Here is an 18,342-nt window from a genome sequence, read left to right as displayed (position 1 = left end):
CTGCGTATGTTTTTGGGTCATTGAGATAGACTGTGTTTCTTATATTGTGTGAAATGTGTCTGTATTAATGTGTGTGTGTGTGTGTGTGTGTGTGTGTGTGTGTGTGTGTGTGTGTGTGTGTGTGTGTGTGTGTGTGTGTGTGTGTGTGTGTGTGCACTTTGCTCCTGTTATGTGCATTTGCTTGTTTATGTGGGCAGCTCTGTGCTTCTCTGCAAATCTATATCTGCATGTGTGTTAGTTTCTCTGCTTTTCAACTAGAGCTGTGATGTAGCTCTGCAGATCTTAATGCGAAGTGTCCAAGCAGAAGATGTGCCGCCTGGGATGAGACAGTGAGGTTTAAACTGCTGCTCGTCTTGTACCAGCACATTACACCCTGCTGGCTAACAAGCTCCACTGTTAGTGATTTCTCCTTCAGTTACTGCTAACATAAAAAGAAAAGAACAGGAAAATCGCACATGCAGAGCTTCTGTAAAGCGAGCATCAGGGTGCATGCAAATGCTTCAGTCTCTTTCAGCTGCAAATACGTCTAGGATGCATGATGGAGTGGAACCTATTACTTTAGAGATGGAGGTGATAATGGTTAATGTTTGGCTACTCGCCATGTTTTCAATTTGAGGTTTATATTGAGAAATAGCCCAACCACCAATGAGTGGATAGCCATGTAATGTCTTACACTGAGCACCATTTTTCAGATTGACTTTTGTGGTTTAGGATAGATGAATTACTACCTAAATATACTGACAGATTTGATGCACACATTTGTGAACCCATTAGTTTTCATCAGAGGTCAAAATGAGGCCAAAATTTGAATGTGTCTCAACTATAATTCTTCCACCAAGGCATAAACAGAGGTGGAGATCGTGATAATTGCCATTTCTTTGACTGACTGTTTGTCAGCAGGATCACACAAAAACTTACAAGCCAATTTAATTGGAGAGAAAGAAGCCATTTTAGTATAAGACATTCAGTAGTGATTGGTGTAGTTCATTTAAATTGGTTGATTTCCTGTCGTGGTCCACGCATGCATGCTCCACAAACTTTCAATAGGGTTGAAGTTGGGTTTTGAGAAGGCCAGAAGTTCAAGGTTGGCCTGCTTTATCCATCCTAAAACCAGGTTTGATGTCTGCCAGCGATCATTGTCCTTTTGGAACACTTTATTGTGTTTAAGTTTTAACCGTCTAGCTCACAGATGTCGAACTCCAGGCCTCTAGGGCGGGTGTCCTGCAGGTTTTAGATGTGTCCTTGATAGAGATGGCACGATACCACTTTTTTATGTCCGATACCGATACCGATATCATAAATTTGGATATCTGCCGATACCGATATGAATCCGATATAGTGTTTTTTAATCAACAAAACTGTTTTTTTTTAAATATCTTGCTGCATTTTGTATAAGTTCATACTCAAGTTTAAAACAACTACACTAAAGCTATTCTGTTATACCTATATGCAAAAAAAAAAAATATTTCATAGTTCAGCAATACTGATCAATCTAATAAACTTAAACCTACACCATCCTCCCTATTCTGGTATTTTAAAGAGTACTTAGCGTAAATATTAAGCAACCTAACTAATAGGGTTCCAACTCCCAGCAACAACAAAAATAAATAAATAAAAAATAGGGAACCACCCCTCACACTCCACCTCATGATGCTTAATCAACGTAATCAACCTTAATTTGATGCAGTGTGAAAAAAAATGCACAGAAATCAATTATTTTTCAAGAAATATTAAATAGATTCAACATCTTTCTTCAACAAAATTGCAGACTGCACAGATGGTACCTTCTCAAAGGAAAAAGTACTATAGCTTACTAGGGTATATATATTAGACTTAATAGTCACTATATACAGTAATTGACTTCTATTCATTTTACATCAAATTAAAACTTTGGGTGTAAGATTCGGATAATTATTTATTAAAAGCTCGACATTTTAAATGAGAATAAGAAAGAAAAGTATGTCTTTGTGCCCCCTTTTCCCTGTTAATGCCCTATCGGCCCCCCTGGCTAAACTTTGCTAGATCCGCCCCTGCACAGTTACCAGCCGTCAGCTACGTAGAAAAAGATCCTCGAGTAGAAAGTAATAATAAATAAATTCTAACAACAGCTGATCAAGCTTAAATGTGCTGCTGTTGTTCAGCCGCTGGTTTCCTCTTTCTGGTGCAAAGTGGGCCAAAAACAAACCAGAGACACTCGCGACAGAAAAGCCGATCAGCTGATCATTAAGCAGTTTCATGATTGAAGTAGCAGCCGGAGAGCGAGAGGCAGTCGCTTGTTAAGCTTAACGCAGGAATGCTTTACAAACATTCAGAGATGGACTTACACACTTGCTTTACTTCTCTCGGGGATAACTTTGTCGGAGATGAAATGCCGGGTTGCTAGCGAAGCTCCACATGCTATCCAGACCGCTGACAGGTCCCGCATGCCACAGCCGCTCTATCACGTGATGCATACTGCTCTGACGTGCTAACGTTCTGAGGTGAGTTACGGCGTGTTGCAAGTTTTGTGAGGTGCTTTCGTGATATTTAATGGATTGGATTACATTTTTTATTTTTCTCCGATATCCGATCCAGTAATTTAGGTCAGTATCGGACCGATACCGATACGTAATATCGGATCGGTCCATCTCTAGTCCTTGATACATCATAGCTGATTTATATGGCTAAATTACCTCCTCAACATGTCTTGAAATTTTCCAGAGGCCTGAACTAATCATTTGATTCAGGTGTGTTGACCCAGGGTTTCATCTAAAACAGGGGTGTCAAACTCAAATACACAGTGGGCCAAAATTCAAAACTGGAACAAGGTCGCGGGCTAACGTTAATATTTATTGAAAAAAAATCTCTTCTTATGGACTCAAACACATTTTGCTGAAAAACTGAATATAGAACAAGCAAAGCTTAATACTAAACAATATATATATTGGCTGTATAATACCAGTAGGCCAGCTCTAATAATAATTTGGTATGGCTTCGCGGGCCAAATGTAATTAGGCTGCGGGCCAAATTTGGACACCGGCCCTCGATGCCTTGAATTCGACATCCCTGGTCTAGCTGTTGATTTGAGGTGAAGTTGAGGACTTCAGACGTAGTCCTCCTCCTTTATTATTCCACACATTTTGTCCTGTGTACTGAAAGCAAACTAGCGCCTGAGCATGATGCTACCACCACCATGGTTGATAGTTGGTACAGTGGTCTCAGGTTCGAAAGCCTCACGTTTACTCCCCCAAACTTGTCTTGTCCCTGTGGTCAAACTGCTCAATCTTTGTCTCAGCTGATCATATAATTTTCTCCAGAAGGCTTTTGGCTTGTCCGTGTAGGGAGCTGCAAATTTCACTTCAGCTTGAAGATGTCGGTGTTGGACCAGGGGCTTCTTTCGTGGTTGGTATCTTCTCAGTCTATGGCGATGCAAAACTCACACACGGGATGCAAAGCTGCTCCAACAGCTTCCAGTTCATGGCAGGCTTGAGCGTCGGTGGTTCCAAAGTCATTCCTTAACATCCTAATTCATTTCCTCTCATCAAAGGGTGACAGTTTAGGTCTTCTTCTAGATCCTCTTTGGGGAAAAGTGGTAACAAATCAGAATAATTTCTACTTGTTTGATATTGGAATTAGCTGTTGTTTAGAAATGGCTCCATAAGACCACTCCATCTATAATTCTCCTTGTGTGTTTGGATATATTTGACTATGTATGCATAAATTTGACCCTGCTTGGATTCAAGAAGATCCCAAATGATTTTCCAACCCAGTTATTAATTTTTAAATCCATAAAGATTTGTACTGTACAGTAATTCTGTCTTTGAAAAAAGAACAGTTAGAAAAGTAATAAAGGCCCAAATTTACCATGACATTCGTGTTTATGATAAGGGTGAGGAGTATAAAAAACATCATTACAAGTTACAATGTGTTAAGCTAAATTTGTAAAATTGTGTAAATCATAACCCAGATGGGAGTTGTAAAAATATTATTGATTGATCATGCAAAAAAAATATATAGTCAAATCAACAAGACTTTCCTTTATATTGTGGGAACATGAAAGTGACAGATTTTTGGAAAACTGACAGTAAAATAATGGCTCTATTTATCTTTTCTTCTCTCTTTCCAGCTTACAGCATTTGAAAGTATGGTTAAAAGAATTACATAGCTTGTGCTCCCTACAGTATTTCATTTTCAATGCTTGTTTACTGGAAGAAAAAAAAATAGTGGAGAGTAATGCTTCTAAATGATCGAGAGCTGACATTGTTTTCCTCTGGGTCTTGCTCTCTCTTGCTTTCTTCACCCCTCCATCTTTCTGTCTCCTCGATTGCCCATATTTGCCGTTCTCTCTCCGGGCTGGACACTTTGTCCTCACGCTCCCTGTCTCCTTCTCCTCATGCCAGTCCTTCTCCTCCTCCTCCTCCTCTCTGCCTGGGCCCAGTGTGAGTGATAAATTATTCGTGGGCATGCTCGGAGGGCCCAGGGCTTCTCATTCCTGCACACAGAGGACTAGCATTGATCCAGCCTGTGGTTCAACTTAATTGGAAACCCAGTTATACCAGCTACAGACACACTTGCGCACAAAAACACAGCGCGCACACGCATGAACATGCACTCCCAGACACTCCACGTACAGTAAAGCCACATTCAGACACACATATGGACTGTTGTATGGTAGAGTATTACACCTGTGTGTAGATGCATGTTTGTTATACATGTTTAGTGTCAATGTTATTACACAAAACACACAAATGTGTCTCGTTTCTTCCCTTAATGCTTTGAAATGCGGCACAATTAACATTTTTAACTGTTTCACATCAGCTGTGTTTTACAGCAAAAATACTAAAAAACTCAAAATTTCATACAAGTGCGTATTGTATCTAAAATACAAGAATAAGTAGGTAAGCATACACACAGACACACGCACAAGCACACACTTTTTATAGCCACTAAGCCTGCATTCTAAGCAGCACTAAAGAGGAGTAACAGTCCACAGTGGAGCAATATGGAGGCCCAGGTTTATCGATTGGACTGAGACACTGACTATCATACAGCTAATAGATTACATCAGACACATCGAAGCGGCCCAGTCAATGAGGCCTGATCCTATTAACTGGGGATTTGTAAACAGTTGTGTGCTCACTGTGATGGCTGCTGTGCTGCTTTGTGAGCCTTGGCGAGGAGATGACGGCTGTTAGGGTTTGAGGGGCTGCTCGTATACAGCCGAACTCTGCCCCAGCAGACCAGCGATCACTCGGCTCCTCTATTCCGAATGTCGCAGTTTAGCTCACAGAAGACGACGCTGTCAGCAATTATAATTTCACACTAGTGAAAACAGCTTCGACAGAGTAAGATAATCCATGACAGGAAACATGAGTTCGTCCACGTATTTTCTTAGTTTGTTGTGTACGAGTTGTCATATGTTTGTCCTATGTGCAGCAGAAGTAATCCCAGCATTCTTTTCGAAACATTTCAGCTTAAAGGCTTAAAGTCAGAGCGGCATTTAAAAAGAAAAAAAAAGTTGGGATTAGTTCATTTCAGTAGAATCAGGTAAGTGCTGGTGTTGTGTGCATGCAGTCATTGTGACGGAGTTAAAGTTACAAATACAATCTTTAGGAAAGTATGTTAACTGGAGAGCTTTGGTATCTGCCTAGCAAACAACAGTCAATCAGTTCTCAGTCCCAAATCAGGACACTCTGTTGCTTGGTCAGGGTCAGCATCATGTTCTAACACAGCTGGTGTTTCCGAAGTGTAATATAAACTCTATAGTCAGACAGAGTTCAATAGGAGTCCCTCTATATCTGAAATGGACACCATGAGGCTCCAAGGAAAAAGTGCCCTGCTGGTGTTTTTACTGATGTGGAACATTTAACTGTGACAACAAAACTTGCAGATTGGAGATGTTTTCTTATAATAAGCAGTTAATGCTGTGAAAGAGAGCTTTGTTTTTTAAACTTAATAATGAAATGTGGTATCTTCACTCCCCAAATAGTGACTGAAAATTCAAGTTATAAACAAAAGTAAAATTTCAGTTTATAATCATGTCCCAGACAGGACGCCCGTCTTCTGGCTGATTTTCATGTAATCACCTGCTTTCTGTATGGTAAAATGGTAAACAGTGCCGTGCATGCTGGAAATAATGATAAAGGTACATCAAAAAGAATGGGATGCTATCATGGTACCTGTTGCATTAAAGTATGACCAGAAAGGCTTCTAGGCAGGAACAGTATGTGATGAGTCCAGAGATGAAACAGCATATTGCTGCTACCTTGACAGCTATTGTATTTCACCACCTAGTCCTTCACTATAAACATCTACTGCAGCCTGTTTTGCAAGCTAGCACGAGTAACAGTTTTATCTGTGCTTTTTTGATTTCGTATATGACATTTGTAGATAATAGCTGATCGCATTTCTGGTGGGGATGCACCAAAATGTACATTGGTAATAGCGCTGTTAATTGGCATCAAACCAGATATGACATTTACTCACTGCAGTAGCAGTCAGTCTGCAGTTAAATGCTTTTCTAAGCGCACTAAAAATACAAAATAGTAACAGCTTCAAAAAGAATCCCCCTTAGACTTTACCATGTTGCTGCTACTTGATGCATTTCAACTTTAGACAATGTTTTCCCACAAATGTTTTTGGTTAAACTCTACGTGTGAGACTGGCTGCATCCATCCATCCCTTTTCTCCCACTTATTCAGTTCAGTGTCACGAGGAGGCTGGAGCTGCTATAGGGTGATAGGGGACAACTTAGACAGGTTGCCAACACAGAGAGGCACCAATAATCACATTCACACCTATGGCCCATTTAGAATCACCAGTTGAACCTAACACCACTAACTGTGGACTGTGGGATTAAGCCAGAGTACCCAGGAAGAATCTACACAGACTCTGGGAAAAAATGCAAACTCTACACATAAAGGCTGTGGATGGTGGATTTGAACCCAGGACCTTTTGCTAGGCAACAGTGCTACCCACTACTCCACTGTTCCACCATACAATAGGTGGTCAAAAATATAAATACATCTAGGATGTCATAAATAATTAGTGGATTTACTAGAGATGTTGGCAAAACTTAGTTTAGAAACCATAATTAACTTGTATTGTTCTACTTTAATAGTGCTTTGAACTTGTGGCAACTAAACTAAAAGCAGTGGAAAGAAAGAAACGCACATCTAGCATTCCTACAAAGAGCTCCTGCAGCGAAAAAAACCCAGCCACCTCTGTCTGAAATAAACCTCACAAGTTAACAGCTCAGTTCATCTTAAGTCCATTACAGCATAAGCAATAGTTCTGTTTAACCAGCACTATGGCGGATGCTGGTCGTGGGGTTTTCATATTAATTTCGTGGCCTAAACCTATTCACACGTCCCTTCAGGGGCTGTGCTGCAAAGAGGAGTGAAAACACTGCGAAAGAGAGAGAGAGCAGGAGAGAAAGAGAGGGAGATAGCAGCACTGCGCTCTCAGCCAACAGTGTGTTTTTAAGAGCAAAACGACTTTTCCAAAATAAATAGATCTGTGTCGCTGACTGCTAGGAGAGAGAAAAGCCCTCGGTTCAATAATTAATTCCCGAGTCGAGAGTTTTGGAGAGCCGCTGATTGGGCTGATTTTTTTCTTTTTTTTATTCTGTTATGATACAAAGGAGGCCGTTTGAAGTAATTTGTCCCAGAGAGAGCAGCTTGGAATACCATACATGCTTTGATTTAGCAAAGCAAATTTAATTTTGTTTGCTTTATGCAAACCAGCCGGGGCCGCGGGGCTTTCTCTGATTCCACCAGAGGGGTGATGGTGGTGGTGGTGGTGCTGATGATAGAGGTGGGGGAGTGCACACATCGGAATCACGCTGCTGCCGCTAATATATAATACAGACCGCACACTCGCGCACAGACACACACGCATGCACGCGGTGAGCAGCAACAGTTCAAAAGTACAAAGCTTACACACCACCCCACGCACACACGTGCACAGTCCAATCCCTTTGAAATCAAAGCTTAAAATAATTGTTTGTGCGTTGTGTTTTGTTTCATTCTATCCGTCTATTATTAGTGTTACTGGTATTATTCCTATCATGTTGTTTTAGCTGCTTGTTCGTGCTGCTTGCCAGGGTTTTGTTTTATGCTGCTAATGAAAGCTTCTCTCCCCGCTTTTGTTCTGCTTTATTTTTTTCAAATACGTGAATGGAATACATCTGTTTACATCTGCGCCTGATATTTCCCAAGATGTCTAACACCCAGCCGCACAATAATGAAGAGGCTACTTGTGGGTTTCTTCCCCCTTTTACTTTCCAAAGGCCTTTTTTTTTTTTTTTTTTTTTTAAATCTCCACGTCTTAGTGCAGATTTCGCCGTTGACTGAGACGTTACACCTTAGCGCGGAGCCGGATGCATGCATGATGTGTTGCAGTTTTATCATTAATGATGGGAGAAATTAGCTGTGTAGTATACCTTTAATTACCTTCCTTCTATCCTTCTGTACTGGAGAAATGAGTGCCTGTGTACAGATGTTGAGGCACACAGCAGAAGCGTTTCTCCTCAGGAACAGGAAAAAAAAAGAAAAGGTGTTCAGAATGGGTAGCCAAGCGGTTTTCTTATGCTCCATTCAAGTCATTTTCTTAGGGAACAATAATGAGTGGATAAAGCAGAAAAACCCAATTTCCTTTATGCTTTTTATATCCTGAAAAAGCCCTCATTGACGACCCTTTGGTCTTTTGTTATAGAAAACTGAGCTAATATCCTCCAGCTCTCTGCACAGTTTAAAGGTCTTAATTGGATTCCATTAGTATATTGCTTGACATGACACTTGAGTCCGCTCCATTAGAATTCCCCTGCCCGGGATTAAAAAGAAGATTTTTTCTACATTCGACTCTCTTGGCTCTTTTGTTAAAGTCTCATATATTCTTTGTTGGATTCACAGTTTTTAGTGACACCATTATTAAAAATGTAAGCTTGACTTTAAGTAGGTGCTTTTATGTCTAGAGGACCTGCTATTAAAGGTATGGCAGCGTCTCATCGCGGCAGTTTATGTATCAATAAACCTTTGCATTAATACAGTGCAAGCTTTACATGTGGGCCTGATAAAGTGTGTTGTACACCCCATAAAACCGTCCTCCAGCTTTTTTCTGCACAAGACTGGAGCGCTGAGCTCCCTGCAGGTCTCTTTTCAGAGTATCACGCAGAGTTGAAGTGTTTCCTCTGTGGTTTCAGTCGGTGTAGAACACAGGCCGAAAGGAAAGATGCGTTTGATGATATTCTGTTTTATGTCTCTTGCCCTAGTCCTGAGCTGACGTGGAGGGATGTTCAGCATCTGATCGCCAAGACAGCAAAGATCCCCGACCCTAAAGAGCCTGGCTGGAACATCAATGTAGCAGGATACCATGTTCACCATAGGTACCGTAAAACATGCATGCAACACAAACATGTGGCGTTACCACTGGGATTAGTCCCAGCAGTCTGCCAGCATCTCGCCTACTTAGCTTACTTGTAAACTAATTCATGTATTAATCAGTCGCATTAATCATTAGGTCTATAGATTTTTATGAGTACATAGCTGAAACACTTATTTTTTCTTACCCCAAGGTTGTGCAGACAGCACAGACTTTATAAAATCATTTCTCCAGTCCAAGAAAAATTGCAAAAATATAACCCCCATGGGCGTCGTAAGGACCTTGAAATATTTGGTGGTGGGTGGGGATGGCTCTGCCCAGCCCTGAAATTTTTTAGATTTTCACCCAATAAATTTTTGAGCGTATATATGAGTACAATGAATGTAGTAAAGGTTCCTAAGATGGTTCCCTAGCATAAAGTGTAAAAAACAAAACAAGTGCAGTCTAACTTCCCTTTCATCTTCATTGTCATGTTTATTTCCAACAGTAAGAGGAGAACAGAAGAATTATAGCCGTGATGTAAATAAAGCAGTCATAGGCTTGACTGTACGTTGCCAATACTTCAAAATAAAATCGACCAATCCGGATCTCCCGAGCTTCTGTTTCTCTTGTGCGACAACGGCCCTGTTTGAGCTGTGACGAAAATGAACTGTGACAAACTGCGTTAACTCTGTGTGTTATCTATCTGATACCCTCCTCTTCTTCACCTCTCCAGGAGCTCTTTTTGGTGTCTCATCTCTCTGTGACACTCCTTATCTGCTCTGCTGTCTCCTCCTCTTCTCTTCGCCTCCTGATTAGATTATAAAATGTTTCTTAGTCAGTTTATTTTATATGTAGATAGACAAAAGGCAAATGTTGTCTTTTTCTTCTGTATAATCATATGGAAAAGGTTTCCCTTCATGATGTTTATATAATACAAAACCACTTCAGAACCTCTGAGCTCGATTGGCTAGCACAAGTGCTCTCTTGTTCATGAACCTCAGCTTGTAGATGACTCATCTGCTGCAACAGCAACAGGAGACAACGCCTCCCTCACCTCCTCTGACCTCACTTGCACCTCATTGCCTTATACCTCCTTTTATGTTTTTTATTTTTAAAAAAGGGTTATTATAACTGTTGACATCAGCTGCCAACAATGACTCACTCAGCTCTCTCACTGTTTTCAGGTTGTTTGTCCCATTCTCGTGAACACAATATCTCGAATTTAGCATCAACAATAATTTGTATTCAATGATTAACTAATTACATTCTGCTTGCCAGCATCACTATAAATATTTCTGGCAATAGCCCATAATTACCAAACTTCAAATAAATATCCAATAGGAAAAACAGATGACATCATATATCCACTGAATGATTTAAATAGTTTTGTGCATCTCCTGTGGCAGATGAATTGTACAGTCGCTTTATCTGTAAATATTCTCACTCTCCAATATTTGCCTATGTAACAAATATTTTATTTAACTAAAATGTGAAAAGTCATCTGGCCAAATAATTTCATTAAATTCATTTCAAATCAATTCAGTTCTGTTTATATAGCACCAAATCCCAGTAACAGTTGCCTCAAGGCACTTTACATTGTAAGATGAAAACCCTACAGTAATACAGAGAAACCCCAAACAATCAGAAGGGCCCCTTTGAATAAGCACTTGGTGAAAGCAGGAAGGAAAATCTGCCTTTTAACAGGAAGAAACCTCAGGGAGGTTTTCAATTTGATACCATAAGTGCATCTCCTAAAAATGACCTTGACCTCAAGGTTAGAGGTCAAGTTTTCTGAAAATCTTCTGAACATGATAACTCCAAAGAGATGTCATCTGGGCTCTCCAAATTTATACCATTCGTACATCTACTAGGAGACTGAGGGGTAGCACTGGCAGTATCAGTATTTTGGAATTTGTAGTGTGAACGATTAGTGACGTAGTTTCAGTTACTAAAAGTTGATATCAAATTACTGCGGGCAACGTTGTATAATGAGAAGTTGTAGCTGCTGTCAAAGGTACTAAAAACGTCACAATTTCGACTTAAAAGTTTGTGCTGCTGTTGTGTAACAGTCATATTTGAAACTTTCTGACCTTTTTCTGCATATTTGTGAATTCAGAAATTCAGCAGTATTCCTTCATTTCTAAATACTTGTTTTTACTGCTGAAAAGCAAAGTGTTTCAAAATCATTATCTCCTACTGCCTGGGATTGAATAATTTTAATTAATTACAGTTATTACTGGTGACTTTTTGCCTCAATTGTAAATAACAGATAAAAAATGCAGATGAACCATCAGCTGCTGCTTTGTAGGATATATGTTGCTTGTGCCGATAATAAAGATAATCTTTCAATTACGTTACACCTGTGCTGTATGCTTCATGGCATCTTGTAGGCGTAAAATATAATACAGCAAGATAAAATATTTAGAGCATAAAGGAAGTTTTATGGGCAGATTTATAAAAAGTAGGATTCCATTAATTATACCTATGAACTATAATTTTTTCTTAACCATTGAAAACATCACTAAAACTTTGAAACTGCTATATTTAGAAGGGCACATCCTGCAAATTTGTCAGTCTCTATTTAGTCTGGGGCGTTATACTTATGTTGGCCACTGAATCTATTGAGCTATATTAGAGAAATGAATTAATCTATTTAGTGGTTAGGCTCCGATGACCCATCGTGGCAGAACAGAACCCCAATGGTGATAGGGTTTAGGAAATGACTCCCCTGAAAGCTAGATGTTGGTGGTGGTGGCGGCTTGGATGGAGCTTTGAGATACTCGAGTAAGGCAGAAATGAGGAGGAGGTGGGTTGCACAGGTGATATTCTGAAAGGGAGAATGTTGGAAGAGCGCTGAGATTTAAAGCACATAGAGTGGAGGCTCATTGGCTCAATGAAGGTGGGCAAGAAGATGATTGGACTAGTGTAATGATGTCAGCATTGAGTTTGATAGTGTGGGAATGTGGAGGTGATGCAAAGAACAGTCTAACAGCTGAACATCTGGGAAAGCAGTCAGGTGAGTGATTACAGATCTTCTTTTAAGCTCCTTTTGATTCTTTGAGTATTGATAGTCTTGTCAATAGTTTTACTAGCATGTCTTTTATGTTTGTGCTCTTTGGGGAATATACTTAACCAACCACTGGGGATTTTTTTTTTTTGTACTGCAACAGCACAAGTGACCTCTTGGAAACACTGACAAGAAGGTTGAGTAGCAGCATCATGTCCAGCTTGTCAAGCTGGGCAAAAGATCCACACCAAAGGGGGAAAACAAACCTGATTTAAACACCACTGGTGTAAAAACATCTCAACCTATTCTGAACCAAAGTAGTCACCCCTATGCAGTCCCCTGTTGGCTTCACTTGCAATGCCCGGGAGCAGTGTCCATCTTTTATGTACAGTTTATATCTGAGAGTTAACCTCTAGCAGTGACCTGATGTGTGACACTGCAAACAAGGCAGGCTGAAGCCTTCACTGTGGACTGGGAGCAATAACCACATATAGCCTCTGGCTTGATAAAAAAATATAAGTAAGAGAAAATCTCCAAACACATTAACACATATTAACATTTTATCTGTTTAACCTTAGTACTCAGGTGTTAACATAACAACCAGACTTCTACTACCTATCCACTGATGCTGTTTCCACATGCGCGCACACACACACATACACACCACTTTTGTCTGTGCTCACACCTCCACACTCTCCTCATATATAAAGTGCTTCAACCACAAAAAGCAGCAGTCTGTTTTATGACAGTTGAGACAGGTGATCTTGTCCGGGGAGGAGTGTCATTGTAATCCTCTAATGTTATTATCACACCCACAGCGTGTCTGAGTGTCCGTACCTGCAGTGATTTACAGACACAGGCTGGAGGGACTGGAGCTTCTCTGTCTCTCTCTCAGTGTAGAACCAGAGCGAGCGAGCGAGAGAGAAACCCATGCTCTTCTAGACATCCCATAAACGGTTTTACAATGCTTTCACAGTGTCTGCCAGGCGATGACATACCGGTAATCAGTCATAGTGTTAGTGATGCTTTTCCCTCCTCACCGTCTCACTCACCTTAAACTTGCTTCTCTTCATCTTTGCTGTAACTAACACTCCTCGCCTCTCTTTGTAGTTTTTTTTCCTCAACATTCCTCTCCTCTCCTTTTCCCTTTTTGCTCGCTGTTATTCTCGCTCACTCCTTTCTTATTTCTCTCTTCCATCCCCTCTTTCGCAGCATGCCATGTCATAAAATAGATTGTAATTACTGTGTTGCTGTGAGAAGAATGGATTAATTAAAATATAATGATGCCGATCACACCAGCGGGCATCTGTTGAAATCTGCCCATTTAGGGGCTATGGCAGAGAACTTGTAATGCCCTGATCATACTGCAGCGGCCACACTAATTATAAAGAATGGTTTATTACATGCGTCAGGACGGGTGGACCAGGCAGTGCCACAAGCACAGGGTCACTTACCATCAATAAGGTTGTTGCAATACATTAAAGATTAGATGTGATATCTGTAACGAGAGGATCCAGGTTTAAGAAAATTAAAGACAGTCCTGAAGCGCGTCGCTGTATGAGGTTAGACAAGAGATGCTTTCATTAGTACTTGAGGTCCTGAGAAGAAGATGGCTTAAATAAAATCAAGAAGAAAATGATAAAGAGCAGAGTGTGTTTTCGTTATTAATAATATTATTACCATAAAATAGTCCAACTGTACAGAATTATGTTTCTAAAAGTAGACTTTGGACAGACATAAAGTAGATCTGTTATACTAATTTCAACTTTAAATCTTTTTGGACTCAACTAGTGGAACTTGCATGATTCTTAGTGTAAATAATCCTTATTTATTCTTATGTATAATCTTTGTACTCGTCCTTGTTTCGTTTAGTTCATCCACTGTCTGAAACAAGCTTTGTCTCATTGGCTCACCTTCATAAATAGCAGGTCTGAAGAGCAGTTGTATGTATAAGGAGACCAAATTAAGGGTATCTGCTGTCACTGACACCATAGAGTGTAGAAAAAACTGTCTGAAACTGAGTGTTTAGAGCAATCTGAAGCCAGAGCTTATGGTTCACAGGGACTACATTCGAATCTGCTGGCCCAATTATTTAAAGCTTTGATCATATTTACAATGACCAGCCCCTAGACATGCATAGGACAGACATAAGAAAAAAGTATAGGGCCACTTTAGGAGTAAGCAACAATACTATGTTGTAGAAATTCAATTCACTGTTAGTTATATGGCACCAACTCAAAAAACAGTAGCCCCAAGGCACTTGATATTAAGATAAAGGTAAGGTAAGACCTTACCTTAAGGTATTATAAGGTAAGACCCAATCCCAACAGTTACACAGCTCCCTTTAGCAGAAGTGTCACTGAGTGGAAGGCTTTGGAACATGTGAAAAGGGCATAGATTTGGGAAAACTGTTTTCTTAAGTTTTCCTCCATGGCCATTCACACTACAACAAAATAACTAAGTAATAGATAAATAACTGTAATCTACTAATAGAAATTACATTTTTTTACACATCGCTTCCTTATAATTTAGTCCCAAAATGTTGTCCTGGCAAAAAATGAGTACTTAGCGACAGCGGGAAGGAAAAACTCACTTTTAACTGGAAGTCAGCAGAACCAGGCTCAGGTAGGGGCAGCCATCTGCCACGGCAAGTTAGGGTTGAGGGGAAAGAGAAACTGAAACTGCACAGTATTCATGCAGATCCGCGTCTTTCAGCTGATGCCTGTTCCTCTAAAATCAAGAAATATTTTTCTTATTGTCCAAAAGTTTCATTTTGTTACCGAAATCAGCATGTTAGTCCTCTAAATAATGACTGACTTTGCCGTGCTGTCAGCGCCAATCTGTCGCAAACTCGAGTTTCTTGTGAAGATTCAAATAACAGCTTTGAAGTGCAGTTTTTAGCAAACATTAATCAAACAGCATCAATAGTTAGAGGCTGTACAGCAGAGGATTACTGATCCGTCAGAGCGAGACGGTGTTCGCAGGATGGACACAAAACGCAAACAACAGAGCAGAACATTATTTCTTCTTTCAAAAAGTTAGCTTTCGCTTTAATTGAGGAAAATCAGAGTTGCTGGATGTAACCTCTTTAAAAGTTTTGTTGGGAGCATGTGCGGATTGGGGACAGATGGCTGCAGAGAAAGCATCGACTGCATGGCTTTGTTAAAGCTGCAGGAAAAATAGCTTCCTTATAGATGTTGGGTGAGTTGGCATTGATGTGTGTGTGTTGGGGGATTTGGTGGGGCGTTGGGTGGGTGGAATGGGTCGCACGCATCCTAGAGTTCCCATCTGTTTGACCTCCATATAGACTGGGAGCTTTTGTAAAAAGCAACAAAAAAAACAACTCTGATGTTGGGGAGCGACCCACCACCCTCCGCCTCTCCACCCTCTGCTCCCACTGCCATGACGACAATAAACATGTCAGCCGCCACACGCCACAGCAATCTGCAATCAGATTTACTGTGCATGAAATATGGTGGTGCTTTTATTGGTCCAAAGACTTGTCACTCATAATTTATAGGTTGTTGCCGGGCCGGCTGTGATGTCAGCCGGCTCCCAGCACCCTCAGGAGAATCAGAAGAGAGAGTGGGGGGGGGGGGGGGGGGTGTTGGGGGGGAATAGAGATATAAAAGGACAAAAAAAAACTGTGTGTATGAGTCTGAGAGGGGAGAGGGAAAGAAAGGTGATGGAAATGGGTGAAAAGACGAAAAAGGAATAACACGCATCCATCCTGTCTCTCTCCGTGCTGAGTTTATCAGACTGAGGGAGTGAATTTGTCAGGGGTTTTTTCTAGGAACTCTACAAATGGATCTCCCTCTTCTCTCCTTTCCTTTCCTCTCCTCTGGCGTTGCTCTGTAGTCTTTGAACATTGACACCTATTGATCACATGGTCTGCGAAGGGAAGAAAAAAAACACAGCAACAAATCTGCGTTTCACATCTCCACTCGAAGCCTCTCTAACCTAGAAATAGAAGGAGGAGAGTCTGCAGCAGAGGGATGACGTACGGAGAACAAGCAGAGCGTCCAGACGGGCTTAATTTCATTTAATCTCTTCTGATACCATAGGTGCAACTACAGTAATTATCCTGTGGGAGATTGAGATAGAAAATAACAGTGGTGGAATAGATCAAAGAAACGCTGCCCCGGTTGCAAAAAAACCCAAAGTGAATATCAAGGAGAATGCATGAGAGGTGAAATGGTGTCTTTAAAAAAAACGAGGGGAAAAAACTGTGGCATTAAAAAATGAGATAAGATTCAATCCCTCTTTTGAAAAATGATACTCTGTTCATGGAGAACTATTAGAATGTTTACATTTGCGGCATTTTGTTCCATATCAAAATAATTAATTGCCTCCATTTTCAAATTAAAAGTACATTACAACACAATTAAGGATGCAAATGAGTCTGGGCCTGTCGCGAGGAGCCAGAAAAAGTGAAAGAGTGACTGCGTTGATGTATGAGGCCTCGCGTGCCTTTTTGTGTATTAGGTGTGTCGCAATGGATCATTGTGCAGGGCTGTGTGTGTTTGCGTAATCAAATACAGAAAGAATGTGTCGTTATTGACGAGGAAGACTCAGTGTTGAAATTCCATCAGCCCGGGGACATAAATCAGAGCTCTGCAGTAATAAACAACAGAGTAATTAGGTCACTCTTCCCTCAGCAACTGGAAGAGCTATTCTTTTTGTTTTTAAGGCCTCTGCCGTGGTTTTGAAAATCACCCGACATGAACAGTACGCACACTTTTACATGCATACACATACATATTTCTCTGTCTGTCCTCCCTTCTAAAGGCTCTGACCTCCAACGAGCCTGTTTCATGAAAGATTTCTACATCGTGGTCGGATCCAGGAACAGTAAAACATAATTTTATCATAACCTTCCCTCTTCGGAGGGAAAACAGATATAAAAGTATATAGCCTGTGGTTTACTGCAAGTCCCCCTCACCCAACCTGGCTGCACGCAGGGGTTGATGGATGCTGGGCGTCGGCCGCCTTTTAATTGCTCGTAAATTTTTGATCCAGGGGAAAAAACGCGACATTCTCCTTGTCCCCCGGCGACATGGGTGACAGAGCTGCTCAGGAGGGAATAAAAGAACCTCGGCGAGCAACAGCGGGAGGATGGGAGGTAGAGGAAAAGGATACACACAGGCACAATGACACAGTTTCAGATATAAAGACACGCAGGTGCAGGAAGCATACTAAGTAGAAGGCCTTGTGAGCACACGAAGGACCTTTAAAAGCTATCGCTATGATGAATTTTTATACGGTAAAATCTTTTATACTGTCCACATCGACAAAAAGCAGTAACAGTTGTTTTCTGTTTATAAATGATGATGATACCAAATGCCATCCCTGGCTTCTAGAAATGATGTCTGTAGATATTTTTGATTAACATATCAAGTCATAAAGTCCCCACTGTCTAAAATATCCTGGTAGAATTCAGTAAACAAATGGACAACCACAGGTTTTGTGTAAATTCTTGTAAGCACACTGACAAGAAGAGAGCCAGTGAAAACTTGTAACTGCTGTGGTGTTAAATCATTTTGAGTGCAGATTTCAAAGGTGATCGCAGTATTGTAACACAAATGGGGTGAAGCCTGCAAGCTTAAAAGACAACTTGAGCTGTGCTGCATCATACACATGTAACATGCCTCATCCCCACCACGTGATAGACCAAACACACGCTCACAATTAAGTTGCAATTTCTTTTTTTTTACCTCTGCTGTGTTTGTGTAAATAACACTTACATAGATAGCATTTTAATTTTTAAATAACAGGAAGTTTTATCAAAGAAAAACACTTGTTAGTCTTGTTCCATTACCTCTGTGGGAAAACATGACAGAAATTGTCCACGTCGAGCACTCACTGCGTCTTGTGGATCTATGAAAGGAAACAGGGCAAAGAACTGAGGTGTAGTAGCCTGCACAATGCACACGCAGATCTTTTTTCTTCTTTTACTGTGGAAGTGTCCTTTAAGCGCCTGCACGACGCTCACA

General features: G+C 40.7%; 1 protein-coding gene across 1 annotated transcript in view; it reads left to right on the top strand.

Moving 5' to 3' along the window:
- LOC113031917 (furin-like protease kpc-1) overlaps positions 1-18,342 on the top strand; it is a 211,816-nt gene that overhangs the window by 146,906 nt on the left and 46,568 nt on the right. Inside the window, exon 12 of the mRNA XM_080308280.1 lies at positions 9,251-9,364. Coding sequence (XP_080164406.1) covers positions 9,251-9,364 — 114 coding nt within the window. The remainder of the gene's footprint in view (positions 1-9,250; positions 9,365-18,342) is intronic.

This window comes from Astatotilapia calliptera, chromosome 11, assembly GCF_964374335.1.
Source record: "Astatotilapia calliptera chromosome 11, fAstCal68.1, whole genome shotgun sequence".
NCBI classification, from domain to species: domain Eukaryota; kingdom Metazoa; phylum Chordata; class Actinopteri; order Cichliformes; family Cichlidae; genus Astatotilapia; species Astatotilapia calliptera.
The sequence above is the reverse complement of the archived record's forward strand: the minus strand, read 5'-3'. Positions and strand labels throughout refer to the sequence as shown.